This window comes from Eptatretus burgeri, chromosome 10 (assembly GCF_056783735.1).
Source record: "Eptatretus burgeri isolate ZD-2024b chromosome 10, Ebu_testis_v1, whole genome shotgun sequence".
In the NCBI taxonomy this organism is placed as follows: domain Eukaryota; kingdom Metazoa; phylum Chordata; class Myxini; order Myxiniformes; family Myxinidae; genus Eptatretus; species Eptatretus burgeri.
Genome location: NC_140970.1, coordinates 4,952,804 through 4,976,165, shown reverse-complemented (window position 1 = coordinate 4,976,165; position 23,362 = coordinate 4,952,804). Strand labels below are relative to the sequence as shown.

General features: G+C 43.9%; 1 protein-coding gene across 1 annotated transcript in view; it reads left to right on the top strand.

Moving 5' to 3' along the window:
• Positions 1-1,951: 1,951 nt before the first annotated feature.
• The window catches only part of LOC147017866 (uncharacterized), a 39,931-nt gene continuing 18,520 nt past the window's right edge, over positions 1,952-23,362 (top strand). The window contains exons 1-2 of the mRNA XM_085900026.1: positions 1,952-2,234; positions 14,512-14,587. Coding sequence (XP_085756152.1) covers positions 2,177-2,234; positions 14,512-14,587 — 134 coding nt within the window. The 5' untranslated portion in view covers positions 1,952-2,176. The remainder of the gene's footprint in view (positions 2,235-14,511; positions 14,588-23,362) is intronic.

Sequence of the window (23,362 nt, the reverse complement as noted above, 5' to 3'; positions counted from 1 at the left end):
GCGCACTAAAATTACTGCCGAGCATTACAGTGAGTGTGCCCTGGCTAACAAAACAAATTATTGGGGAACAACTTCCCGTCTAACTGGACTTGTACACTGTGTCGGACAAATAAAGGAAAATACAACCAAGACAGATTGGGAATGACACCAAACAATTATTTATTACAAACACACAAACAAGCAATCATTTAAAAGCAAGTATTTCTCACCGAGAAAGCAAAAAGGCACATGAGTAGATTTAACCATAACATATTTTCTTATTCAATGTTACTTGCACAAAAGACTTGGCGATCATTCACTCAGGGTAGAATAATTAAACAAGAAAGACTTGAAAATAAAAGTACCAGATGGAGAAAAGAAAAATAGCCTTTTCCTTTCTCCCTCACCACACACAGCCCAAATATACAATAAAATGCAGAGGAATATGGCTGTTGAAGATGGGCAGTGGCGTTTATGTGATGGGGACATACAGCCACATCCCTGAGTTGTTCAGCCTCAGTTGGCAAGTCCTCTCTGGTGTCCCAGATGTACGAGCTATATCGGCAACTAGCCGTCCTCTGCCTCTGGGCAAGGTGCTTCTTATGCAGGGAGAGGCAATCTGCTTGCCATCCACCAGATGGACATTAATCCTGAGGACCCATCTCCTTGCATTTGTTGATGGATGTTAAGATGCCACGGTTTCCTTCAAGAAGAGTCGGCTTTTCAAGAATTTCCCCACATCAAGGCTTGAAGGTTGATTTTCAATGAATTGGGAATCCTGAACAAAATGAGCCAGGAAATCCCTCACAAAAATGTGGGCTAATTTCGCTTGGGGGAAAAATTCAAGATGGCCACCACAATCGTCAGGATACCACAATCGATTAAATTCATCCTCGTTACACACCCAACCTGTCAACCAGGTTTCGTCCGAATCTGTCCACAACTTTTTGAGATATTGTACTACATATCGTTTTTGGCCTGACCTCTTAATTGTGAAGATTCACATAAAAATTCTCATATCCGGATCTGGATCCAGATCTTAACCAAAATCAAATCAATTCATCCTTGTTAATCCACCCACAACTTTTTGAGACATCCTGCTCACAAACAAACACAGACAGTGGTGAAAACAAACCTCCGTCCACCTCTGGTGGTGGAGGAAATTATATCTGACATGAAGTTCAATATCCGACATTAATGTGAGCCCTGATCCGCCATCGTAAAAAAATAATAATGTATTTTGAACAGGTACATTCTGCAGCAAAGAGAACAGATTGAAGAATAACTGGGGAAAGTTTGGTTGTTGTTGGAATGATGTAGGAAATAGCAGAGACAATAGGTGTGAGATCATAGGAATAGGTACAATTGGCATTTCCCATGATGAGGCCAAATGATAAGATATGTTGCTCTCTTTTTGGCAAGTAAGTGACCTCTGTCTCTTACCACCGCCATTCTGGTGTAGCTCCCTCGACTCGCTCAGGCCTCTGACCCTGCCAGCAACTCCAAAACACAAGCATATCTTCCAATAATGAAACTTCTCCAGATGAAACTTTCAAAACCCAGACTCACTGCACATCTCAACTCCTTTCTTCCTCTTTTCTTCCCTTTTGGGGAAGTGCATTGATATCTCATGTCATCGCCGATCATACGCATTTCTTTTTTTAAATCCCTTTCCCAATGACGCTGCATCACCCAGCCTTCTTGCTTGCAGGTTCCTATTGCTTCCCCTCATCTCTCTCCTATTTTCCTTTTCATTTTGTTCATTTCTGTTTGTGTCCAACTGTTCCCCACCACCAAAATGTCAGACCATATACCTCCGTTACCACACTACTGCAGCACATGATCCATGGAATATTTTCATGATAAATAGATACTGCAATCATTTTATCATGGGGGTGGAGGGGGGGGAGGAGAAAACTTTTCGACAAAATTATCGCTCTCAAGTGTGTTTTTCGTTTTGTTTTTAACAAGTCCTTTTTGTCTTACCCTAACATCAAAATGGCACTACAAACAACGATGCAGTGTTGAAAAAATAAAACAATGATGAGTAAATAAGTTGCTATACTTTCATTTTCATTGTGATGTCATGCATTATCAATCAAGATCAAATAACAAATGGTATGACACAATAAGAACAAGAAGCCACACACCTGTCGACTTCATTCATCGAATTTCCTGAGCTGGTGGTGCAGCAAACATGTTCCTTCCCAAACTGGCTGTAATTTATTTGTCTCTGACTCTCTCTGGAGTGCGAGGTAAATGAGCACATTTTCCTTTTTAAAGTTGAGCCTGGAATCATTGGCAAGTTCTTGAATTCTTTGAATATGTATGGCAATTGTTTATGGTTGCATTTGTAATGTTGCATTAAAAATTCAAAAACCTTGATTCATCACTAACGGAAGGAAAGGGGAGGTTGTGAAGCAGGAATCCAGGAGAGAGTGAAGGCAGCACGGGCAAAATTTAAGGAGGTTAGCAGTCGTCTGTGAAAGAACGCCGAGAAAAATGAAGGTTAAAATATTTGATTAGACTTTGATTAAACCGGTTATAATGTATTGTGTAAAAAAACAGTGGCTTTGGAAAGAATGGAAACGGAGTTGCTGGGGAGGACAGAGGTGAGAATGCTTCGGTGGATTCTCAGAAGATCACCAACAGAGCGGATGAGGAATGAGGAGATACACAAGAGAGCTGGAGTTGTAAGTAGCACAGAAAGGATTAGAGAAACCAGGTTGCGGTGGTTTGGACACATGATGAAGAAAAAGCACGAAGAACCAACCAAAAAGAAATGGAATGAGTCAGTTAGAGGGAAAAGGTCAAGAATACGACAAATTAAGGTGGAAGGACGTCGTGAAAAGACTTGAAGAGCATGGGATTGAGAAAGGATGATGCAGAGGAAAGAAGAGAATGGAGAAGTCAATCACAGTTGACCCTGAAACTTAAACGACGAGCTGAGCTACTCTGAATCATCCAGGACAGCAGGCACCACTGGAAAACATTTAGTCTGGAAATTTGAATATTTTAGTCCATTGGTTTATCATTTGCAAGATAAGTGGGCTGTAACCCCACTCCCCCACCCCCCTCTCAAACCATCCAAGCCCCATTGATCTACCCATGTATAACATTGTCTTTCTTTGGTTACAACACTTCCGTGCACCTCAAACTTATAAAGCACAAAAAATAGAAATACACCTCATACAAGTGTGTGTGGCTGAGTTACACAACATTAGACTCGGGTATATCCGCGCCACGAAATCAGCTACGCGCTCCTCTGCCCCTTTTGAGAGGCGATCGAACTGGTATCGAGCGAGTTGAAATGACTTCTCAGGCGCCATGTGTGCTTTCATCTTCTCCACAATGTCCCGAAACGACAGCCCGTCATCACGGGGCTTGTCCGGCGCCACCAAATCACTCAGTAGTCGATAATGCTCCGCCGAAAGCGAAGCAAGCAAGATCGACTTCTGTTTGCTCTCATTGACCACATCATTCGCGTGGAAATAGCATCCCAATTGCTCCGAAAACAATTCGAAGTCGTCTCCAACGAAAACGGGCACATGTCCGTTTTCAATCATCCTCGTCAGCCAACTATGGTGTACGAGGTGCAGTGGAACACGAGAAGCAAGCGTGCCAGCATCAACTCCGCTTTATTGCGCATCCGGAAGTACATTCCTGCCACCCCTAGCGGGCGAGGCATGATATACGAAAACCCAATCACGTGATATAGCACACCCTCAAGTAATGTCTTCAGTCACATCTCTGAACTAAAAATTTTAAAAACCTAGTTTGCAATGCATGTTCATTTTCCATCAATCGTCCTATTTTTTCAAACTTCAGTGCCAATTCACCCCGCTCATCCCTCCCTCTCAATGCAACCATCATACTCTTCCCCCTCCAAGCTTCCCTCTCACCTTTCACAAAGTTGCCCCTCCTCACATCCACAAAGCTACCTCCCTTCCCCTGCCCTCTCTCCTCCATCTCATCACTCCACCTCCTCAAATCCTCAACTGCCTTCTGCCCCCTCTCTCATTACTCCCCACTGTACCTCAATCCAGCACCACAGAGCCTTTTCTCCTCCTCATCTGGCCCCTCCCCAAGCTCTTCTGCACTGCCCGTACACTCTTTCAACAACTCTCCTTACATCCCTGCCTCCTCTCTTGTCCTACCCTCCCCTTCCCGTCCCCTGCAACCAAAGCCTCCACCCCTCCCTCTTCATTAACAGTGTGGACCTCAAATATCCAGGGCCTTCACTCAAACCTGACAGATCTTTCCATACAGGTTGCCACTGACAAACCAGATATAATCTGCCTCAAAGAAACTTTCCTCCCTCAAGATGTCTCTGACTCCCTGGTATCTCTCCCTGGTTACTCCCTCCTCCGGTATGACAGACCTTAACCTCGTCCTGGTGGCTGAGTTGCTCTCTTCATCAAAGACTATTCCTCACTCTCCATTCACTGCTCTCACTCCCCAAAATCCACAGGAATACCACTGGCTACGGCTTCCCCTCCACTCCCACCTCAGGTTTATATGTGTGTTATACCATCCACCAAACAGTGATGACTCCATCTGCACCTCACTATCCGAAAACATGGACCAACTTCTATCCTCTCGCCATATGTGATGACTTCAATTGCCATCATGCCAGTGGCCTGGGTGTGGGTACCTCTCTCATCTGCCATAGAACTTCAGAAAAAGACTTCTGTGACTCATTGGGACTGACTCAATTGGTCAAGTTCCTGACATGGATCTCAACCAACTGTTTTTCAGTTTTTTCTCAATCTCAATCTGATTTTGACAAATTTCTCTGAAAATATCTGCTGTTCTTCCTCCGCTCCAATAGGTTCTTCTGACCACGTGCTTGTCAAAGTAGACATGTCTCTGGCTGTTATCAGATAACCACCTCAGCGCCGTCGAGTCTTGCATTTCACTCAGGCTGACTGGGCAGTGTCTCCAAGCAGCCATCAAACTTCGAGACTGGTCTCCCATCATGACTTTCTCCAACATCAACTCATCCTGGGAATTCTTTCAAAGAAACTTGCTGTCTGTCTCTCTCTCTCCCTCATGTACAGATTTATCCCCTCTCATCTTGAATTGTCCTACCTTTCCTCCCACCCATGGTTCACTCAAGCTTGCAGCAAGGCAGTTGCCCTGAAACAACTTGCTTTTGCATCATAGAAAGCAAACTCAACTGAGGGTAATCACAGTTGCTTCCATAAAGCTCAGAACAAGTGTGTGTCAACCCTCAGGAGAGCCAGAAAACATCTTTCTAATCTCAAGTCTGAATTCTCAAACCTCTGTCCCTCATCCAAATCCTGGTGGCATCTAATCAAATCTGTTTCTGTTGCATGTTCCCCCTCCATCCCCTCTGTTACTTCAAATGGCCGCACTGCTGACACCGCACGTGAAAAGGCTAAATGGCTAAACTCGGTGTTTGCATCTGAATCTTGCGTCCCAAACCCATCACTTTCTGTACCCACCTTACCCAGTCACACCCAGCTGTCCCTGGACTTTGTGTCCTTTTCTTCTGACAAAGTGGAGAGCTTGCTGTCAAACCTCGACTCAGATTCTGCAACCGGTCCAGACGGCATCAGCCCACGTGTCCTAAAAACCTGCTCCTCTACTCTTGCTCACCCTCTCTTTGTTTTATTCACCCTCTCATTTGCTCAAGGTCTTCTGCCATCTGCTTGGAAATCAGCAAACATTACCACTCTGCATAAAAAATGGTGCAAAAACAGATCCCTGCAACTACAGACCAATCAGCCTTCTCCCAATCATCAGCAAGGTTATGAAATCCATCATCACTTCAGACATTAAATCCTTCCTCTTCTCCAATGGCTTGATTTCCGATCATCAATTTGGTTCCTGACCAGGTCACTCTACCCTGGAGATGCTGCTTATGCTCTCCCAACAATGGATAGAGGTACTCAATGCCAGACATTAAATCAGAGCCACATCCTCAGACATATCACATGCTTTTGACATGGTCTGGGCACCCAGCCATGCTCATCAAACTCTCTTCCTGTGGTATCCAAGGCCATCTCCACTTATGGCTCGCAGACTTCCTCTCCTGTCGCAGTCAACATGTGGCCCTAAATGGAGTTCTCTCATCCGCTCTTCCTGTCCAGGCTGGAGTTCCTCAAGGCAGCCTTCTGGGCTCTGTTCTCGTACTGGTTTTCATCAATGATCTCTCCGACTCTCTGAATAATCCTCTTTGCTGATGACTCCACCCTCGGGGGTACCATCTGTCATCCCTCAGACCGGCAAGCAGCAGCTTCTTCGCTCCCTGCAGATCTGGATAAAATCACAAACCGATCCAACATGTGGAACATGCCTTTCAATACTAACAAATCTCACACTCGCACTATGTCTCTCCGAAAGGACGGCTTGGAAACCCCCACCCCAACCCCCACCCATCTACTTTCTCAACAATCCTCTGGAAGAAGTCCTTTCATTCAAGCTTCTGGGTCTCAATATCTGCCATGGTCTTTCCTGGGAAAGCCACATTTTCAACCTGGCCTCCAAAGTCAGTCGCCGACTGGGCATCCTCCGTTGTGCAATGTCCTTCCTCAGTCTGCCTGAGCGCCTCACCACATACAAAGCTTTCGTATGCAGCCTGATGGAGTACTGCTCTCACCTCTGGGCTGGTGCTCCTGTCTCTCACCTTTCTCAGCTTCACGCTGTGGAAGCCAAGGCATTTAGGATCATTGGTATATCCCACAGTGAGGCTGAATCATTGGGCCTCCCACTCTCTCACTGCAGGCAGGTCGGTGGTCTTTCTGTCTTCTTCCGTATCGCCCCCCACCCCCCCCCACCCTGTCTGCGATATGTCATGTATCTTATGTATTTCCATCAATCGTCCTCTTTTTTTTTTTCCAACTTCATTGCCAATTCACCCCTCTTATCCCTTCCTCTCAAAGCAACCATCATACTCTTCCCCCTCCAAGCTTCCCTCTCACCTTTCTAAAACTTTGCCCACCCCCCATTTTTCCGCAGGGCGCTCAAGGTCCGCCAGCAACCCCTTTCTGGTAAAACTATTAAAATCACGAATCACCGCTCACCTTCACTCTTTTCTCCCGCATTTGGAATAAACTCCTACACTCTCTCAATCCCATTCTTCCCTACAGGTCTTCAAAACAGCTGGTCACCAGCACCTCTTATCTTCCCCCATCCAAAACCATGATCATTTACACAACCGTTAATCCACCCCAAACCAACCTCCTTAAAATTCCCTGCCTTCCTTCCTGAAAGTCCCTGATGTGTCCATCTTGTACACCCCATGTTCCCCGCCCGATCCCTCTCCCTTCCACAGATCTCCAAATGTCCCTGTTACCCAATGTTTTGTCCTTCCCTCTCCCACCCCTCTTGTCTCCTGCCCCCCTTGTTGTGCGTTGTGTTAGCTCTCATACGAGCTTCGACAATGGAAACAAAAAATATATACACATTTTTTCAACCAATGACTGATTGAACTTCTTTGAAATAAATTATCTTTGTTCTTGAAGCAGCCGATAGATATTATCTTAAGTTTATTTGATTTCGCATGGAATTGTCTTTGTCATGTAGTGTGGTCATTAATTTTTTCTTTCATATGTGAGAATTAGTTTTAAGAAATGATTGTTGATAAGTATTTAACCACTCTTCTTTCTGCGGTTTCTTTGTCTGGAGCAAATGGCAAATATTTATTTTTGTTCTGGAGTTTTGCTGGATATTGTAAATGCACTTCAAAGTTATACCAAACTTTTGCTTCATCGAATTATTTTTGAGAGGAGATAACGATATTTTGTGAGACTCTTTCATAATGTTTCTCTTTTACCCATTTGAGACATCTGTATGGTAAAGCTTAAGACATTGCCCATCCATATAGATTGTTAGTGTCGCAATACACGAGATAGGAAACCTTGGAAGTTTTGTAATCTGGGAGATATTTGTTAATTGCTTTCACCGTGTCTCTAAGAACAGACTTGTGATATTCCACCTCTTTTGGGTTTCTCGGTGAAAGAGGGAGGGGACTAATAACTGTACTCGTACCATCATTTACCAGCGACAAAGTGTTTTCTTACAGAGGGTGGCATGTTTCCCTGGACTCCAGCGGTACCTAGTTTTGGTTCCTTTCTGTACAGCATTTCAATCACTGGTCACGTCTTTCAGGGGATTTCGTTCTGGAAGTAAACTTGAAGAAAGATATTTTTTCGTTTTTCGTTTTTCGATAGAAGAAAGAAAAAGATGTGTTTTTTTTGTTTTTTTTTAGGTTGTGGTTGTAACAAAACACAGATTCACAGTTTTTTCGCATGATGCCTCATCTCAAAAGGCTGAAGCATTGGTACAAACAAATCAAAAATTGAAAAATTGTAGGATCTACTTATGGGTGGACGCATATGCAGTTACACCAGTTGCGATACGACAGCTGTTGCCTTGACCCAGGGTCATGAAGTTCCTGGAAGTGAAGGCAAATTACAAACAGCATCACAGCCAGCAGTGACATTCAATTTGTTGCTGGTGTTGATTTAACCATGCTCAAATTGTGGCAGCCATCAGTAAAGGGGCTGTCACACCTTGACGTTTTAGCCAGTGTATGGCAACGTATCAAAATGTATGTAAATTGCTGGCGTACGCTGAACTATTGATGTTTTTTAAAGTTTTTAGCGTATTCATAACGCATTGAACGTATGCATAACGTATTAGTAATGTACACAGAACGTTTTGATAACTTATAGATAACTTATAGAAACGAATGCCGAGCATGTTGTCGGCGTTCACAACTTATGCCCAACGATGGTCTAACGTATGCATAGCGCGCGGCAGCGTATCGCCGACGATCACGTGGTATAGCCTATTAAAAGGCTGCCGCTCGACGATTCAAATCATAACCGCACTAGACATCGAAGTGTCAACATCACCGTCATGCCCTGTCACACCTTGACGTTTTAGCCAGCGTATGCTGACGTATGAAAAATTTGGCGAATACGCTGGCACATGTCGAATACGTTATGGGTAAGTTTTGTATACGTTAAGAGCACGCTGAAGAATGCTGGCATACGTTGTAGTACGCCGAGCACTTCGACAAATTTTAAGCATGCTCAAAATTTGTCGAGGTATGCCAGCGTATGACTCACACGTTCCGCATACGCTGGCCATAAGTAGTAGGCACGTTATGCGATCGTTGACACACGTTACTTGTACGTTACTCATAAGTCGAAACACGTCGAAGTAATGTTTAGCGTACCCGAAACTTATTTCTCACCGATGAGTAACGTGCTTTGAACCTATGTGTAACGTATCTCCAATGCACATTGACGTATGTAGACATATTTGATTGACGTCTTCCGGACGACCACAGGACTTACTAAACGTGTTTCTAACTTACAGCTACCGTATAATAGCGTATTGGCAGCGTTTAGGGTAATTGGTATATAAAAATGGAGTTCATACAGGAGGAACCCGTCAGTGTTTCAGACTCCATGGTGAGTACATGTCTATGTCAGTAGTATCAGTAGTAGTAGTATGTGAGCATGTCAGTGGTAATAGCAGTAGTAGTAGTAGTAGCGGTAGTAGCAGTGGTAGTAGTAGTAGTAGTACTAGGTCCATGTCAGTAGTAGTAGGTGAGCATGATGGGGAGGGTGTGGGTGATGATGGGTCCTCCTTGCATCCGCGTCCAGGAGACTTCTTTGCAGCATTCTTCGGTTTTTTTTGGTTTTTTAAAATGTTTTTCTACACTGAACTATTGATGTTTTTTTTAAGTTTTTGGCGTATTCATAAAGAGTTGGACAAATGCATAACGTATTAGTAACGTACACAGAACGTTTCGATAACTTATAGATAACTTATACCAACGAATGCTTAGCGTGTTGCCGGCGTTCACAACGTATGCATAGCGTGCGGCAGCGTATCGTCGATGATCACGTGGCGTAGGCTATTCATAGGCTGCCGCTCAACGATTTAAATCATAACCGCACTAGAAATCTTAGTGTCAACATCACCATCATGCCAAAGAAGAAAAGAAAAAAAAAAAAAAAAAACATGGAATCTGGAACACTGACAGGTTCCTCCTGTGAAGCCCATTTTTATATACCAATTCCCCGAACCGCTGCCAATATGCCATTATACGGTAGCTGTTAGTTATAACCACGTTCAGTAAGTTATGTGGTCGTCCGGAAGACGTCAAATACGGCTACATACGTCAATGTGCATTTGAGATATGTTACACATAGGTTCAAAGCACGTTACTCATAGGTTAGAAATAAGTTTCGGGTATGCTAAACATTAAGGCTCTGTCAAACCTCGACGTTTTAGCCAGCAATGGCAACGTATAAAAATGTATGTAAAACGTTGGCGTACGCTGAAGTTTTGAGGTTTTTTTTTTTAAGTTTTGGTCGTATTCATAATGTGTTGGTCATATGCATAACATATTAGTAACGGGCACAGAACGTTTCGTTGTCTTATAGATAACTTATACCAACGAATGCTTAGCCTGTTGTCGGCGTTCACAACCTATGCCCAACGATAGTTTAACTTAGGCATAGTGCGCTGCACGTATCGCCGACGAACTCGTGGCATAGCCTGTTAAAAACCTGCCGCACGCCGATTTAAATCATAACCGCCTGAAAATTGGAAGTGTCAACATCGCAGTCACACCTTGACGATTTAGCCAGCGTATGCCGACCTATGAAAAATGTGTCTAAAACGCTGGCACATGTCGAATACGGTATAGGTAAGTTGTGTATACGTTAGGAGCATGCTGAAAAACAATGAAGTACGCTGTCATATTCCATGGTACGTCTAGTACGTCGTGAAATTTCAAGCATGCTGAAAATTTTACGACGTACTCGACGTATGGCTCACAAGTTCCGCATACGCTGGCATAAGTTCTCGGCACGCTCCGCGATCGTTGTCACACGTCGGACACACGTTACTTGTAAGTTACTCATAAGTCAAAACACGTCGAGGTAATGTTTAGCATACCCGAAACTTAATTTTTAACCTATGAGTAGCGTGCTTTGAACCTATGTGTATCTCGTATCTCAAACACACATGACGTATCTCAAACACACATTGTCGTATGTAGACGAATTTGATTGATGTCTTCCGGACGACCACAGAACTTACTGAACGCGTTTCTAACTTACATTTACCGTATAATGGCAATTTTGCAGCGTTTAGGGGAATTGGTATATACAAAGGGGCTTCACAAGAGGAATCCGTCAGTGTTCCAGACTCCATGTTGAGTAGATGTCAATGTCAGTAGTATCAGTAGTAGTAGTATTAGGTGTGCGTAGTAGTAGTAGTAGTATGTCCATGTCAGTAGTAGTAAGTGAGCGTGATGGGGAGGGTGTGGGTGATGATGGATCCTCGTTGCGTCCACGAATAGGAGACTACTTTGCACCATTGTTCAAAGTTCTTTTCGGCTAATTTTTTTTCTCATTCCCACGATAAACTATTTTTTTGTTTCAGTTTTTAAAGTATTCAAAACGACTTGGACAAATGCATAATGTACTCGTAATGAACACAGAACGCTTCGATAACTTATCGATAAGTTATACCAACGATTGATTAGCGTGTTTTAGGCGTCCACAACCTATGCCCAACGATAGTCTAACGTATGCATAGCGTGGCAGCGTATCGTCGACGATTACGTGAGGTTTTCTATTCCTAGGCTACAACTTCACTTTTAATAAATGGCTGTCACTCGCCTATTGTTTTTGGACGCTGGTGCTAGGCAATTGAAATCGTTTACATTGAACGAGTTAAATCGCTTCCACAGCACTGCAGTCACGGCACCAACAGCAGCAGGCTCAGTGCCAGCCTCAGGCCAGGCTCAAGCGGATCCCTGTAGAAGGTGTACTGCTTGATTATCCTTGGACCCACTCTGGCTAGCAGCTCGTCGAACATCGCTGGGGGCATTCGCAGGAAGTTGATGAAGGATGCATGGTCCTCGTTCCGGAGTTCCACCATGAGCTGGTCATATATGCCGTAATGGCATCGCCTCCCGATCCATGGTCTGACCCAGTTCCTTCTCCTCCGTTCACGTCTTCTTCTCCCGGCTCTATTGGCACGCAACTGGTGCAGTGTCAACTCGATGAGGTCATGTTGATGTTCGAGGACAGGTAAGGTAGGTATTGTCGTCTCAGCCTTGCCGTATCCTCCATCTCTTGGAATGACATGGAAATATACTCACCACGAAGTCTAAAAAAAAGACGGGTTCCTCCTGCGAAGCCCCTTTTTATATACCAATTCCCCTAATCGCTGCCAATACGCCATTATACGGTATCTGTAAGTTAGAAACGCGTTCAGTAAGTTCTGTGGTCGTCCTGAAGACGTCAAATACGTCTACATATGTATTTGTGCTTAGGACATGCTTTACAAATAATTCCCAAGCACGTTACTCATATGTTATAAATAAGTCACGGGTACCCTAAACATTACTTTGAGGTGTTTCGACGCATGAGGATCTTTCAAGTAACGTGTTGCGAAGTGTGAACAACGTTCATGTAGCATGCTTACAAAACGTTACTCATAGGTTAGAAATAAGTTTCGGGTACGCTAAGCATTACCTCGACGTGTTTCGGCTTATGAGTAACTTACAAGTAACGTGTGTCGACGTTTGTCAACTATCGCATAACGTGCTTACAACTTATGGCCAGCGTAGCGGAACGTGTGAATCATACACCGGCATACGTCGTAAAATTTCAAGCATGCAAAAGTTTGAGGACAACCCAAAAGTACAACGTTTAAAGCCAGCGTACTACGACGTATGGCAGTGTTTTTCAGCGTGCTCTTAACGTATACAAAACGTACCCATAACGTATTCGACATGTGCCAGCGTTTTAGACAATTTTTTCACAAATGGGCATACGCTGGCTCAATCGTCAAGGTGTGACAGCGGCTTTACCTCGACGTATTTCGACTTGAGCAACTTACAAGTAACGTGTGTCAACGATCGCGTAACGTGCCTACAACTTATGGCCAGCATATGCGGAACGTGTGAGTCATACATCGAAAAATTTTGAGCATGTTGAAATTTGTCGACGAGCTTGGCGTACTACGACGTATGCCAGCGTGCTTCAGCGTGTTCTTAATGTATACAAAACTTACCCATAACGTATTCGACGCGTGCCAGCGTTTTAGACAAATTTTTCATACGTCGGCATACGCTGGCTAAATCGTCAAGGTGTGACAGCCCCTTAACCAGAAGTAACCCAAAGTTGCCTCCACCCATAACGCGATTTTTAACACAAAACGGACATTACCACAAAGACGGAGAATCCAGAGACAAAAGATAGTTGAGGACAAATGCAAGCACAGAAATAAATAAATGTACAACCAGGATAACGAAAGCACTGAATACAAGGAATAAAATCTAATGGGCACAAAAACACAGTCATTCACAAACACAATGCGGTGAACCAGTAAAGGTCTTTTAAAAAGGATACTGGTACCAGAGAACAAAATGGAGCTTCACCACAACATCTCGAGCATGGCACGGCATAGCGCATAGGTGATCAAAGCGTCATGGGTGGAATGGTGAAAGCGGTGACAACCAGGCTTGTATGAAGGGAGGCCAGGGAGAAAAACGGGCCACACACACATGTTTAGTAAAAAGAAGCCCAGATGAGGAGAGACAATCCCCAAGGGTGAAACCACAAAGAAAAAGAACAGAACAGCACCCGTGGAGAGCCGGCTCACAGCCCCAACTCGAATGAAATGACGTGTCTTCCCTGACAACCCAGGTGAACTAATCTCTACTTGAGCCAATTCAACTCCCTCTGGGCAGTGCCTTTTATCATCTTCCCCACCATCCATACCCAAGCGTCCTTTGCTCCCCTTCCAAGACCGGCCAATGATGGAGCCCTTCACCACCTCTGGGGTGACTTCACGCAAATGCAGTGTCATCTCCGGTACGGCCTGAACCTTCACAGACCACAGGAAGGTTTTATCAGCCCAAACAGGAATGTAAGGTACTGTGCGATATTGTCATGAGTGCACCCCCTGCTGAAGGGAAAATAAAGACAGGAACCTACATGCTGAGACCACAAACTTGGGAGTCCTTTTCTTTTGTGCTCATCATAAATAACATAGCAATGTACTTTTCTGAGTGCGTTGGATGCATTACAGCATGAGAACTTCACCTGGACCCTCACCTGGTTTACAGAGAGAGTGAAAAAAACAAACAATACTTTCCTATCTCATGCCAATGTCAACACTGATCCTCTTACAGCACACATAATCACAAGACAACTTCACGCTAAACATGTCCCTGTTGCAGAAGAATGTTCGAAGCTACTCGAGTACATGGACGACTTAACTTATCATCGACTTAATATGTACCCCCTCCAACATAACAATACATGACATTAGGACGAGAGTATCACTTCGCAAAGTCTTTCACTCATGAAAGGTAATGCATGAAATGGTTTGTCTGTGAAATACCAATTTGATCGTTTATATAGTTGGGTGTGGAATTGAACCCAGACTGGACAGATACATCTGTGCCATTTGACCATGATGGAAGAATGCTTGTAAACATACTTCCCCCAATGCTGTGTGTAGCTCTGCAGTGCTCTCAAGAACATGGATCCGATTTCACATTTGTGGATGCAGGCGGTGGACAAGCCTTCGTCAAGAGGTAACAAATGATGTCAAGAAAACGGTGATTTCCATGTGGAACATATGGTTGGTTAAATGTCGTGCATTGCACGTGTTATCATAATTCCATGAAAAGTGTCGATATTACATTATTGGGACAGGCAGGGTTGACGTAAGATGTCCAGCAGGTGATATTACTTTGTTGTCTATCATTTGCTTGTTCTTCACTTCTCTTGCACAAACTGAACTTGCACGAACTGCCTATCCGCAGACTAACTGAACATTTAAATATGCATTTAAGTGAAGTGCCAGAGAGTTGAGAGTGGAGTTGGAGAGAGCCGACAGCTGAAGACAGAGGCAAAGCTGCAGTTGAGGTGGAGAGGCACAGGAAGAGCTGCAGTTGAGATGGAAAGGCACAGGAAGAGCTACAGTATAAGCGAAATGCATTGCTGGTATACTTTCCTGGAATTCCTTGGGCGGGGCATTGTGGCGTGCACCTGAAATCTGGTTACTCTGAGGCTAAGGTTTGGGGATCACTTGAGATCACTCGAGGATGGGAGTTCTGCATTATGATAGAGCAACCCAGTTTATATAATGGCACCCGACCCAGATAGCCAGGTCAGGGCAAATCAGATCTATGACTTGCAAAAGGTATCATGGAAACCCTGAACTAACCTGTGTCATGGTCAAGTGTCGATAATAAAACTGGCTTCCCCCACCAGGTCCTCCTGGTGAGGAGGGTGTATGGATATGGATGCCCAGCAAGACTAAAAACAAAACCTGTCCAAGGGCAGAGGAGCTCCTTGTGAGCCAACGACCATCTATATCTGATACCCAACTTTGTCTGCGGATGTCTTCCTGTGGTGGGTAACCTTTTCGAGAAGGTTGGTGGCAGGATTTGCAATCCGGCCACCATAGAAATAATTCACTCTGCAAAACACTAAAATGTAAAAGAAAACTTGAAAACCCCCTCCATGGGAGTACCTCCTGTGCAGCAGACCTTCATATAGGCACTGTCACACCCTGACGATTTAGCCAACAATGGCAACGTATAAAAATGTATGTCAAACGTTGGCGTACGCTGAAATTTTGATGTTTTTTTTTTAAGGTTTGGTCGTATTCATAACGTGTTGGTCGTATGCATAACATATTAGTAACGGGCACAGAACGTTTCGTTATCTTATAGATAACTTATACCAACGAATGCTTTGCCTGTTGTCGGCGTTCACAACCTATGCCCAACAAAAGTTTAACTTAGGTATAGCGCGCTGCACGTATCTCCGACGAACTCGTGGCATAGCCTGTTAAAAACCTGCCGCACGCCGATTTAAATCATAACTGCCTGAAAATTGAAAGTGTCAACCACGCAGTCACACCTTGATGATTTAGCCAGCATATGCCGACCTATGAAAAATTTGCCGAACCAAGCTGGCACACGTCGAATACGTTATGGGTAAGTTGTGTATACGTTAAGAGCACGCTGAAAAACGATGACGTATGCTGTCATATTTCGTGGTACGTCTCGTACGTCGTGAAATTTCAAGCATGCTGAAAATTTTACGACGTACTCGCCATATGGCTCACACGTTCCGCTACACTGGGAATAAGTTGTAGGCACTTATGCGACCGTTGACACGCATCGACATAAGTTCCTTGTAAGTTACTCATAAGTCGAAACACGTCGAGATAATGTTTAGCATACCCGAAACTTATTTTCTCCGTCAAGGCACATTTTTTTTCTCCTTGGCTCCGTGAAGGCACGTGACGAAATATCTGAAGTTGTTGCTGTTGTTGTTGTTGTTGTTTTTTTTTGTTTTTTTTAGCCTATCACGAATTTTAAAATATATTCGGGCATTTGCTTTTAAGTTTTGACGTCGACGTGACAATATCCTCAAACAGAAAATATTCACAGAGGAGGAACTAAGAATAAGACATGAGCAAACTGAAGAGGCAATCGGACGTGACGAAATATCGGAAGTTATTGTTGTTGTTGTTTTTTTTTTTAAACGCTGCTAATACGCCATTATACGATAGCTGTAAATTAGAAACACGTTCAGTAAGTTCTGTGGTCGTCCGGAAGACGTCAATCAAATACGTCTACATACGTCAATATGCGTTGGAGGTACGTTACACATAAGTTCAAAGCACGTTACTCATCGGTTAGAAATAAGTTTTGGGTACGCTAAGCATTACCACGATGTGTTTCGACTTATGAGTAACTTACAAGGAACGTGCCTCGACATGTGTCAACGATCGCATAATGTGCATCGACGTGTGTCAACGATCGTGTAGCGTGCCTACAACACGTTACTCATAGGTTATAAATAAGTTTCAGGTACGCTAATCATTAGCTCGACGTGTTTCGATTTATGAGTAACTTACAAGCAACGTGAGTCGACGTGTGTCAACGATCGTATAACGTGCCTACAACTTATGGCCAGCGTAGCGGAACGTGTGAGTCATACGCTGGCATATGTCGTAAAATTTCAAGCATGCTAAAATTTGAGGACAACCGCAAAGTACAACGATTAAAGCCAGCATACTACGACGTATGGCAGTGTTTTTCAGCGTGCTGTTAACGTATACAAAACTTACCCATAACGTATTCGACGTGTGCCAGCGTTTTAGACAAATTTTTCATAAGTCGGCATACGCTGGCTAAATCGTCATGGTGTGACAGCGCCTTTAGGCAGCTCACAGGATAATGGGATTGGGGAAAAGTCTTCAGGACCCCAACTTTTTAACAGGATGAAAAACACAGGGTAACATTCCTGGGTTAGATTGTGGTAGTGTGTGTCAGGGTGGTGCTGAGGTGTTGTCCACCAGACCATGGTCTCCTTTAGTTAACCTGAGGCGGTCTCTTCGGGTGGGTGCCTGGAATGTCCAATTCCGAAGAGAACATCATAACTTGTCTCTGCTATCATCCGAGCTCCAGCGATTGAACATCGGTATTGCATCACTCTCTGAGGTTCGGACACCAGATAGTGGTGACATCATGGTGGGTGGTTACACCTACTACTGGTCGGGTCGCTCTGATGTTTACCATGCCCAAGGAGTTGCTGTAGCTGCATCCAATAAGCTGACTCCCATGATAATTGACGTAACAGGTCAACTAGTGTATAATGAGACTGAGGATTCGTCACTCCTTAGGTGTCATTTCTCCGGTCTCGATATATGCTCCAACTGAGGCGAGTGATCTCAACGTGAAGGAGGCATTCTATGCCGCGCTCATGTCCATGGTTGATCAGTGCCCCAGATTAGATACAGTACTTACTCTTCTAATCTTGGGTGATTTCATTGCAAAATGGCACTCTTAGGGATGGCTATGGCACATGTGTTGGTCACCATGGGTCTGGAACTGTGAAGCAGAATAGCATTAGTTTCCTTGACTTTGCAAGAAGTCATGGACTTCGGGTGGCTGCTTCATGGTTTCAGCACCCACAGCCTCATCGCTGGACTTGGTGTTCCAACGCTGGTGGTTTGGAAAAGGACATCGACCATGAGCTCGTTGATGGTTGCTGGAGGATGATTCATAATTGAGTTGCGGAGATCCATCGACCGTGCCAGGTACAACAAGGTCACTAAACCTCAATTCCCTCTCTGAGCAAAATCGAATTTCCACGGGTGTGTGTGTGTGTGTGTGTGTGTGTGTGTGTGTGTGTGTGTGTGTGTGTGTGTGTGTGTGTGTGTGTGTGTGTGTGTGTGTGTGTGTGTGTGTGTGTGTGCGTGTGCGCGCGCGCGCGCGCGCACGCAATGGCGACTGTAGCCTGTGTAACATAAGTGAGATTGCAGAAAGTTATCGGGTTAAATCTGCAGTGTTTTTTTTTCACTCTTTCATAAATAACCATTTCTTTTGCAGCACCCACAAATTCCTTGCTTTCCCCTGCTATACATTCTGTGAATAAACCTTTTACTGTGCCACATAATTTTCCTTTCCTTGAAATGAATTGCTTGTTATAAATTTACCCAGCTCGTTTTCGTCTTTTCCTTCATTGGTCCAGCATGGTCCGCACATTGGCTAGGCCGGGAGAATATAATTCCCAAACGGATTGTCTCTCACATCAGTCCGACATTGTGTCAGCGGTAAGCTTGGCCGTGTTAACCGAAATCCAATACAGATCAAAGAAGCACAACCTCCGAGGGCACGATCCCCTGATAAGGAGACTGTGTGCACCACAGTAAAACGGTAAGAAGGAAGACATTGGGTCACATGGTTAAATTGTTGGCATTCACGGTCGATTAGCGACCCACCACGACATGGACTTATTTGTGTGCGACGGCCTCAATTCCCAGGAAGAACCGAGAATACCCCCTCTCTCTTCGTATACCCCCTTCGTAGTACTGTGGTGGAAATTTACGCAAGAGAGAAAAACATTTCAATAATCCAATAGATCCTTTACTGGTTAATCAATACCAGACTGCAAGAAAGCTTTGTTTAAACAAGAGGTCCTTCAAGCAAAGAGAATAAACAATTATGTGCATAATAAAACAAGACAGTGCAGTGAAAGAATGTGTGTCTTGCTTCAGGGCGTGCATGCACAGAGTTATATAGTTCATGATTCAGCACAGCAGGCCAGTGGAGCATCTGTTTACACAGATAAGGTATAGTTTTGCAACGCAAGAAGTTCGTAGTCTCAACAGTCCGATGAGATTCCTGCTTTATAATACAAATAAGATAGGAATGGGAAGGCAGAATTAATGAGCTTCATGTTTGTGCAACTTTACTATTGAATGGGAACGCAGAGTTAATGAGACATTGCAATGCCTTTGGTGCACGACTCACTGGCGCCAGCCGAAGCAGCTTCACTTGCCAACCAAATGAAATATAATTTAAAAAAATATTATATTGTTGCACAGTTGACGAACACACCACATCTATTCATTATAAAATAACAATCAGTATCCAATGATCTGTTATGAAGTATATTTTAAAGTATCAGAGCAGCAAACATGACAGAGGGATGCATATTTAATTTTAACTCAGCATGAACTAATAACAAGATCTCTTATGAGCCCAGATGTGCTTGGGCCAGTATGGGGATTATATGGTTGTTATTATTATTGCCGTGTGGTTTGAAAGTCATCTGGTTTTAAGTGTTCACTTTGAGAACAAGTTAGTGGATTTAGGAAAGCACTTTCTCAACATCGAGAAAGGCAAAAAGTGTATGAGTAGGTTTTCAAAAGATATGTTAGTGACAAGGAATCACTAAGACCATAGTACATTTGAAAAGAGAGCCTACTCATTCGTGGCCTGTCATAGTGAGTTCTGAGCAAACAAAGAATACTCCTTCCCATGAATGACCCTTATTTGCAAATGCAATGAGCTCTGGTTGCCATTGCAATAGACCTGATAGCCCATTTAAATCTTCATCTCAACTCTATCACAACGTGTTGAGATCGAGTGGCATCCACACTGATTGAGATCAAGTTCTGTCCACACCGATCTTAGGTAGAGAAGAGTTTAATACACAACGAAACATGCGCATATGGAGAGTGGCTAGGAACACACAGTCGTCCGCATAGCCAAACTCTGGCAAGCTCAGTTTTAGTTATGCCTTGTACACAATTTTACTTTGACCCGTGGTTTATGTCTGTCCGCCTGTCCGCCTATCAACCTGATTTATCTTGTGTATAGTCATTAACTTCCTTCAAGCTTCTGTTGTTGATAAGAAAGTACAGAAAGTACAAGATCAGCTCTTTTCCTTTCATTATCTTGCAACAGCAAGGTCACCTCCTACGTGTTGTTGTACCCCAGTAATAGTGGGAAGCCCAGCTGTGTTATTTCCCAAGCTGTCAACAAGCCCAGCTGGGTTATTTCACAAGCAGTCTTTTTGGCTGGCAAAGCAATCTTTTGACAGTGCAGATATAAACAAGAAGATTTATCATTTCCCTCTTCCCAAAGTGCAAAGATGTTAATAAAAACAATGACAAGCCAGTAGGCGACATGTGTGGTCGCAACATAATTGCATACTAGTCATACTGTTTTTGACGGATCGGGCTGAAATTTTTTGACAAAGAGGTTGATTATAGTGCGCATAAAAGCCTGGAAGCCCATTTTTGATTTTCTAAAAAATAATTTTTTTATGATTTTTCAAACATTTCAAAGTCCCGTTGCTAGGCAAAGGTGGTGTCCATAGCAACGGTGCTCAAAAGCACAGAACTAGATCCTGGTATGAACCTACCTGTCAAGTTTCATCAAAATCGGTTGACTCCTCTGGCCTCCAGAGCTGTCCATTACATACAAACAAACAAACCAAAAAATGACGGTAAATAGACACTCAATTTTTGAAGGACTACCATTTGAAAAATAAAACCTAAATCAAAAATCGGCTCAAGTAAAATTTTCTAAATATCTCAAAGTGTTTAATTCCAAAGTCTCGTTTTTCCACATTCAAAACTGAAGGACAAGTATTGAAAATACCATACACGGTTTTTCGGCCGCTGCATAGCAACGGGTGGTTGCTTAGCAACGAAACTCAAATGCGCACACTCCCAGCCCATATGGCACCTGTTCGCCAAGTTTCATCGAAATCGGTTTGCTGGTTTGTGCTGTGGAGCCTCGCGTTGCAGACATACACACAGACACACAGAGACACAGAGAGTCTCACACACACACACACACACACACACACACACACACACACACACACACACACACACACACACACACACACACACACACACACACACACACACACACACACACACAGTCAAGCCGGTAGGCGATGAGGGATCCGCTAGGATCGAAGCGCTGGATACGATGCTTTTCATTCTGACCGATCCACCGAAGAAGATTAATTGCCAAGACGTATTGGTTCACATTCAATTGATCCTCTGCCTGGCAAGATTTTTCCTATTGCGTATTTTGCCAACTGGCACTCCTCATAAAAAATGACGGTAAGGCCGAGGTCACATTTGCTCTACGGCGAGGATATGGCGGCCGTACGCCCTCTAGTCAGGGATGTTAGGGCATCATAGGGAGTTTGGTTCAGATTCTTCCAAAAGCACTAAATTTGGCCCATATGTCACCCATGCAATACTTTTTCGATTTTAGATGGGCACCAAGACAGGCGCCCCCCAGGGCCGCCATATTGGTGAAATCCAATTTTGGCCGCCATCCGGGTTAGAGGTCAATCGTAGTTAAAAAAAAACCAAAAGGGCTGGAATCATGAATAATACCACTTTTTAGGGGTTTTCGGGGTCGGGGAATCTGATTCTCATTTTATTTCAACGATTTGAGGTCAAGGTCACCCTAAAGGTCATTTTGGGGTCAAACCCGGTGTTTTTGGGGCGTCATTTCAAAAATGGCCTGCCTACGGCCTCTATGGCCTACCTGGGTTATCAATCAAAAGAACCCGTTAATCATTTAGAAAATAAGACTTGAATGTTTTTAATTTTGAATGTTTTTAATTTCGACTCGTAATGTCATAAATTTTTTGTTTCATTTTAAGATAATACCAAGTCTGTGAGCATCAACGTGTCCAGCAGCGGCGGTGGTGCATGATGCCATTTGGAGCTGTGACATCTACCCTATCTCATGAGACTATCCTATCCCTGTTCTTGCGTGTTCAGGAGTGGATCCGGAACCTGCGACTCAGCCTGCTATCGTGTCGCCGTGATGATGAGACGAAAGTTCATCGCGACGACGAGCCTAAATAATATGAGTGTCGAACTATGTCCTCTACCGAAATTATGAATTGGGGACTCTGTTGTCTTTGTCAATCGGACAAAACTGGAGAAGTCTTGCAAACTCCAAAGGAGGAGGGACTTGTATCACTTGAGAGAGATCTCAAAGACTTCAATGCTATCAATGCCAATAATCTTCCTTCTGGTATCAATGTCACGATTAGTCAGTTGAATGATGGCTCAGGTATTGCAGCAACTCTTAAATCGCATAAGGCTAGGTATCACAAAACTTGCAGGAGTTATCGTAGTAGTTCTCGTGTCAAGCGGGCGAGAGAGAAGCTAGACAAAAAAGCCGGCTCTCAGAATAGTCCGAAAAAAAATCAGGTCATCTGGGGAATTTCAGCCTCCAGCCAATGTCAAGTGTTGTGTAATCTGTGAGGGGGAGGACCAGGCCAACCTCCACAAGGTAGTAACCGATGTCGTAGATGCCAATCTAAAGAGTTGGGCGAAGACGAACAAAAACTTTCATTTACTTGGCAGACTGGTTGCCGTAGCGTCTGATGCACATGCGGCTGATGCCTATTATCACCATCAGTGATATGTACGTTTGCGAGACTCCGCTCATGCTGCCGAGCGACTAGAATCGGTGGGTCCCGCACCTCTGCCCTTCCATCCCATCATCTGCGCTCAATATGTAGCCCTGATCGAACATTCGGACACCACCGTATTTAAGCTCTCAGAGCTACGCGAGATGCATCAAAAGCTTACGAGTGATCAAGGTCGCCCATGCCGAGACAAAAAAGAGCCACACTCAACTTGAAACAAGGATCACCTTCTCGACCTCCTACCTGAATGGGCTGAGTTTTCTAAAGGTGGGGCAGATAACAGCAATTTTTTAGAGGAATCGTGCAAATGATGATACAAGCATCAAATTTGGCACATTTGTTCTCCAGGGGATTCTAATCAAATCTGCCTGATTGGCCAATTGAAAATCCAAATTTTGAAAAATTTGAAAAAAAAAAAAAAAAAACTTAAAAAAAGTCAAGATCACGAATCAATGTTGGATGCTGACCGAGATTGGTGAATGTTTCAGAAACATCATCAAAGACATTCCAAGTCTGCCATGCAGTTTTCTTCCCTTTACCGCGGAAGGCAGACACGACGTCACATCCAGTGAACGCATGGAAGT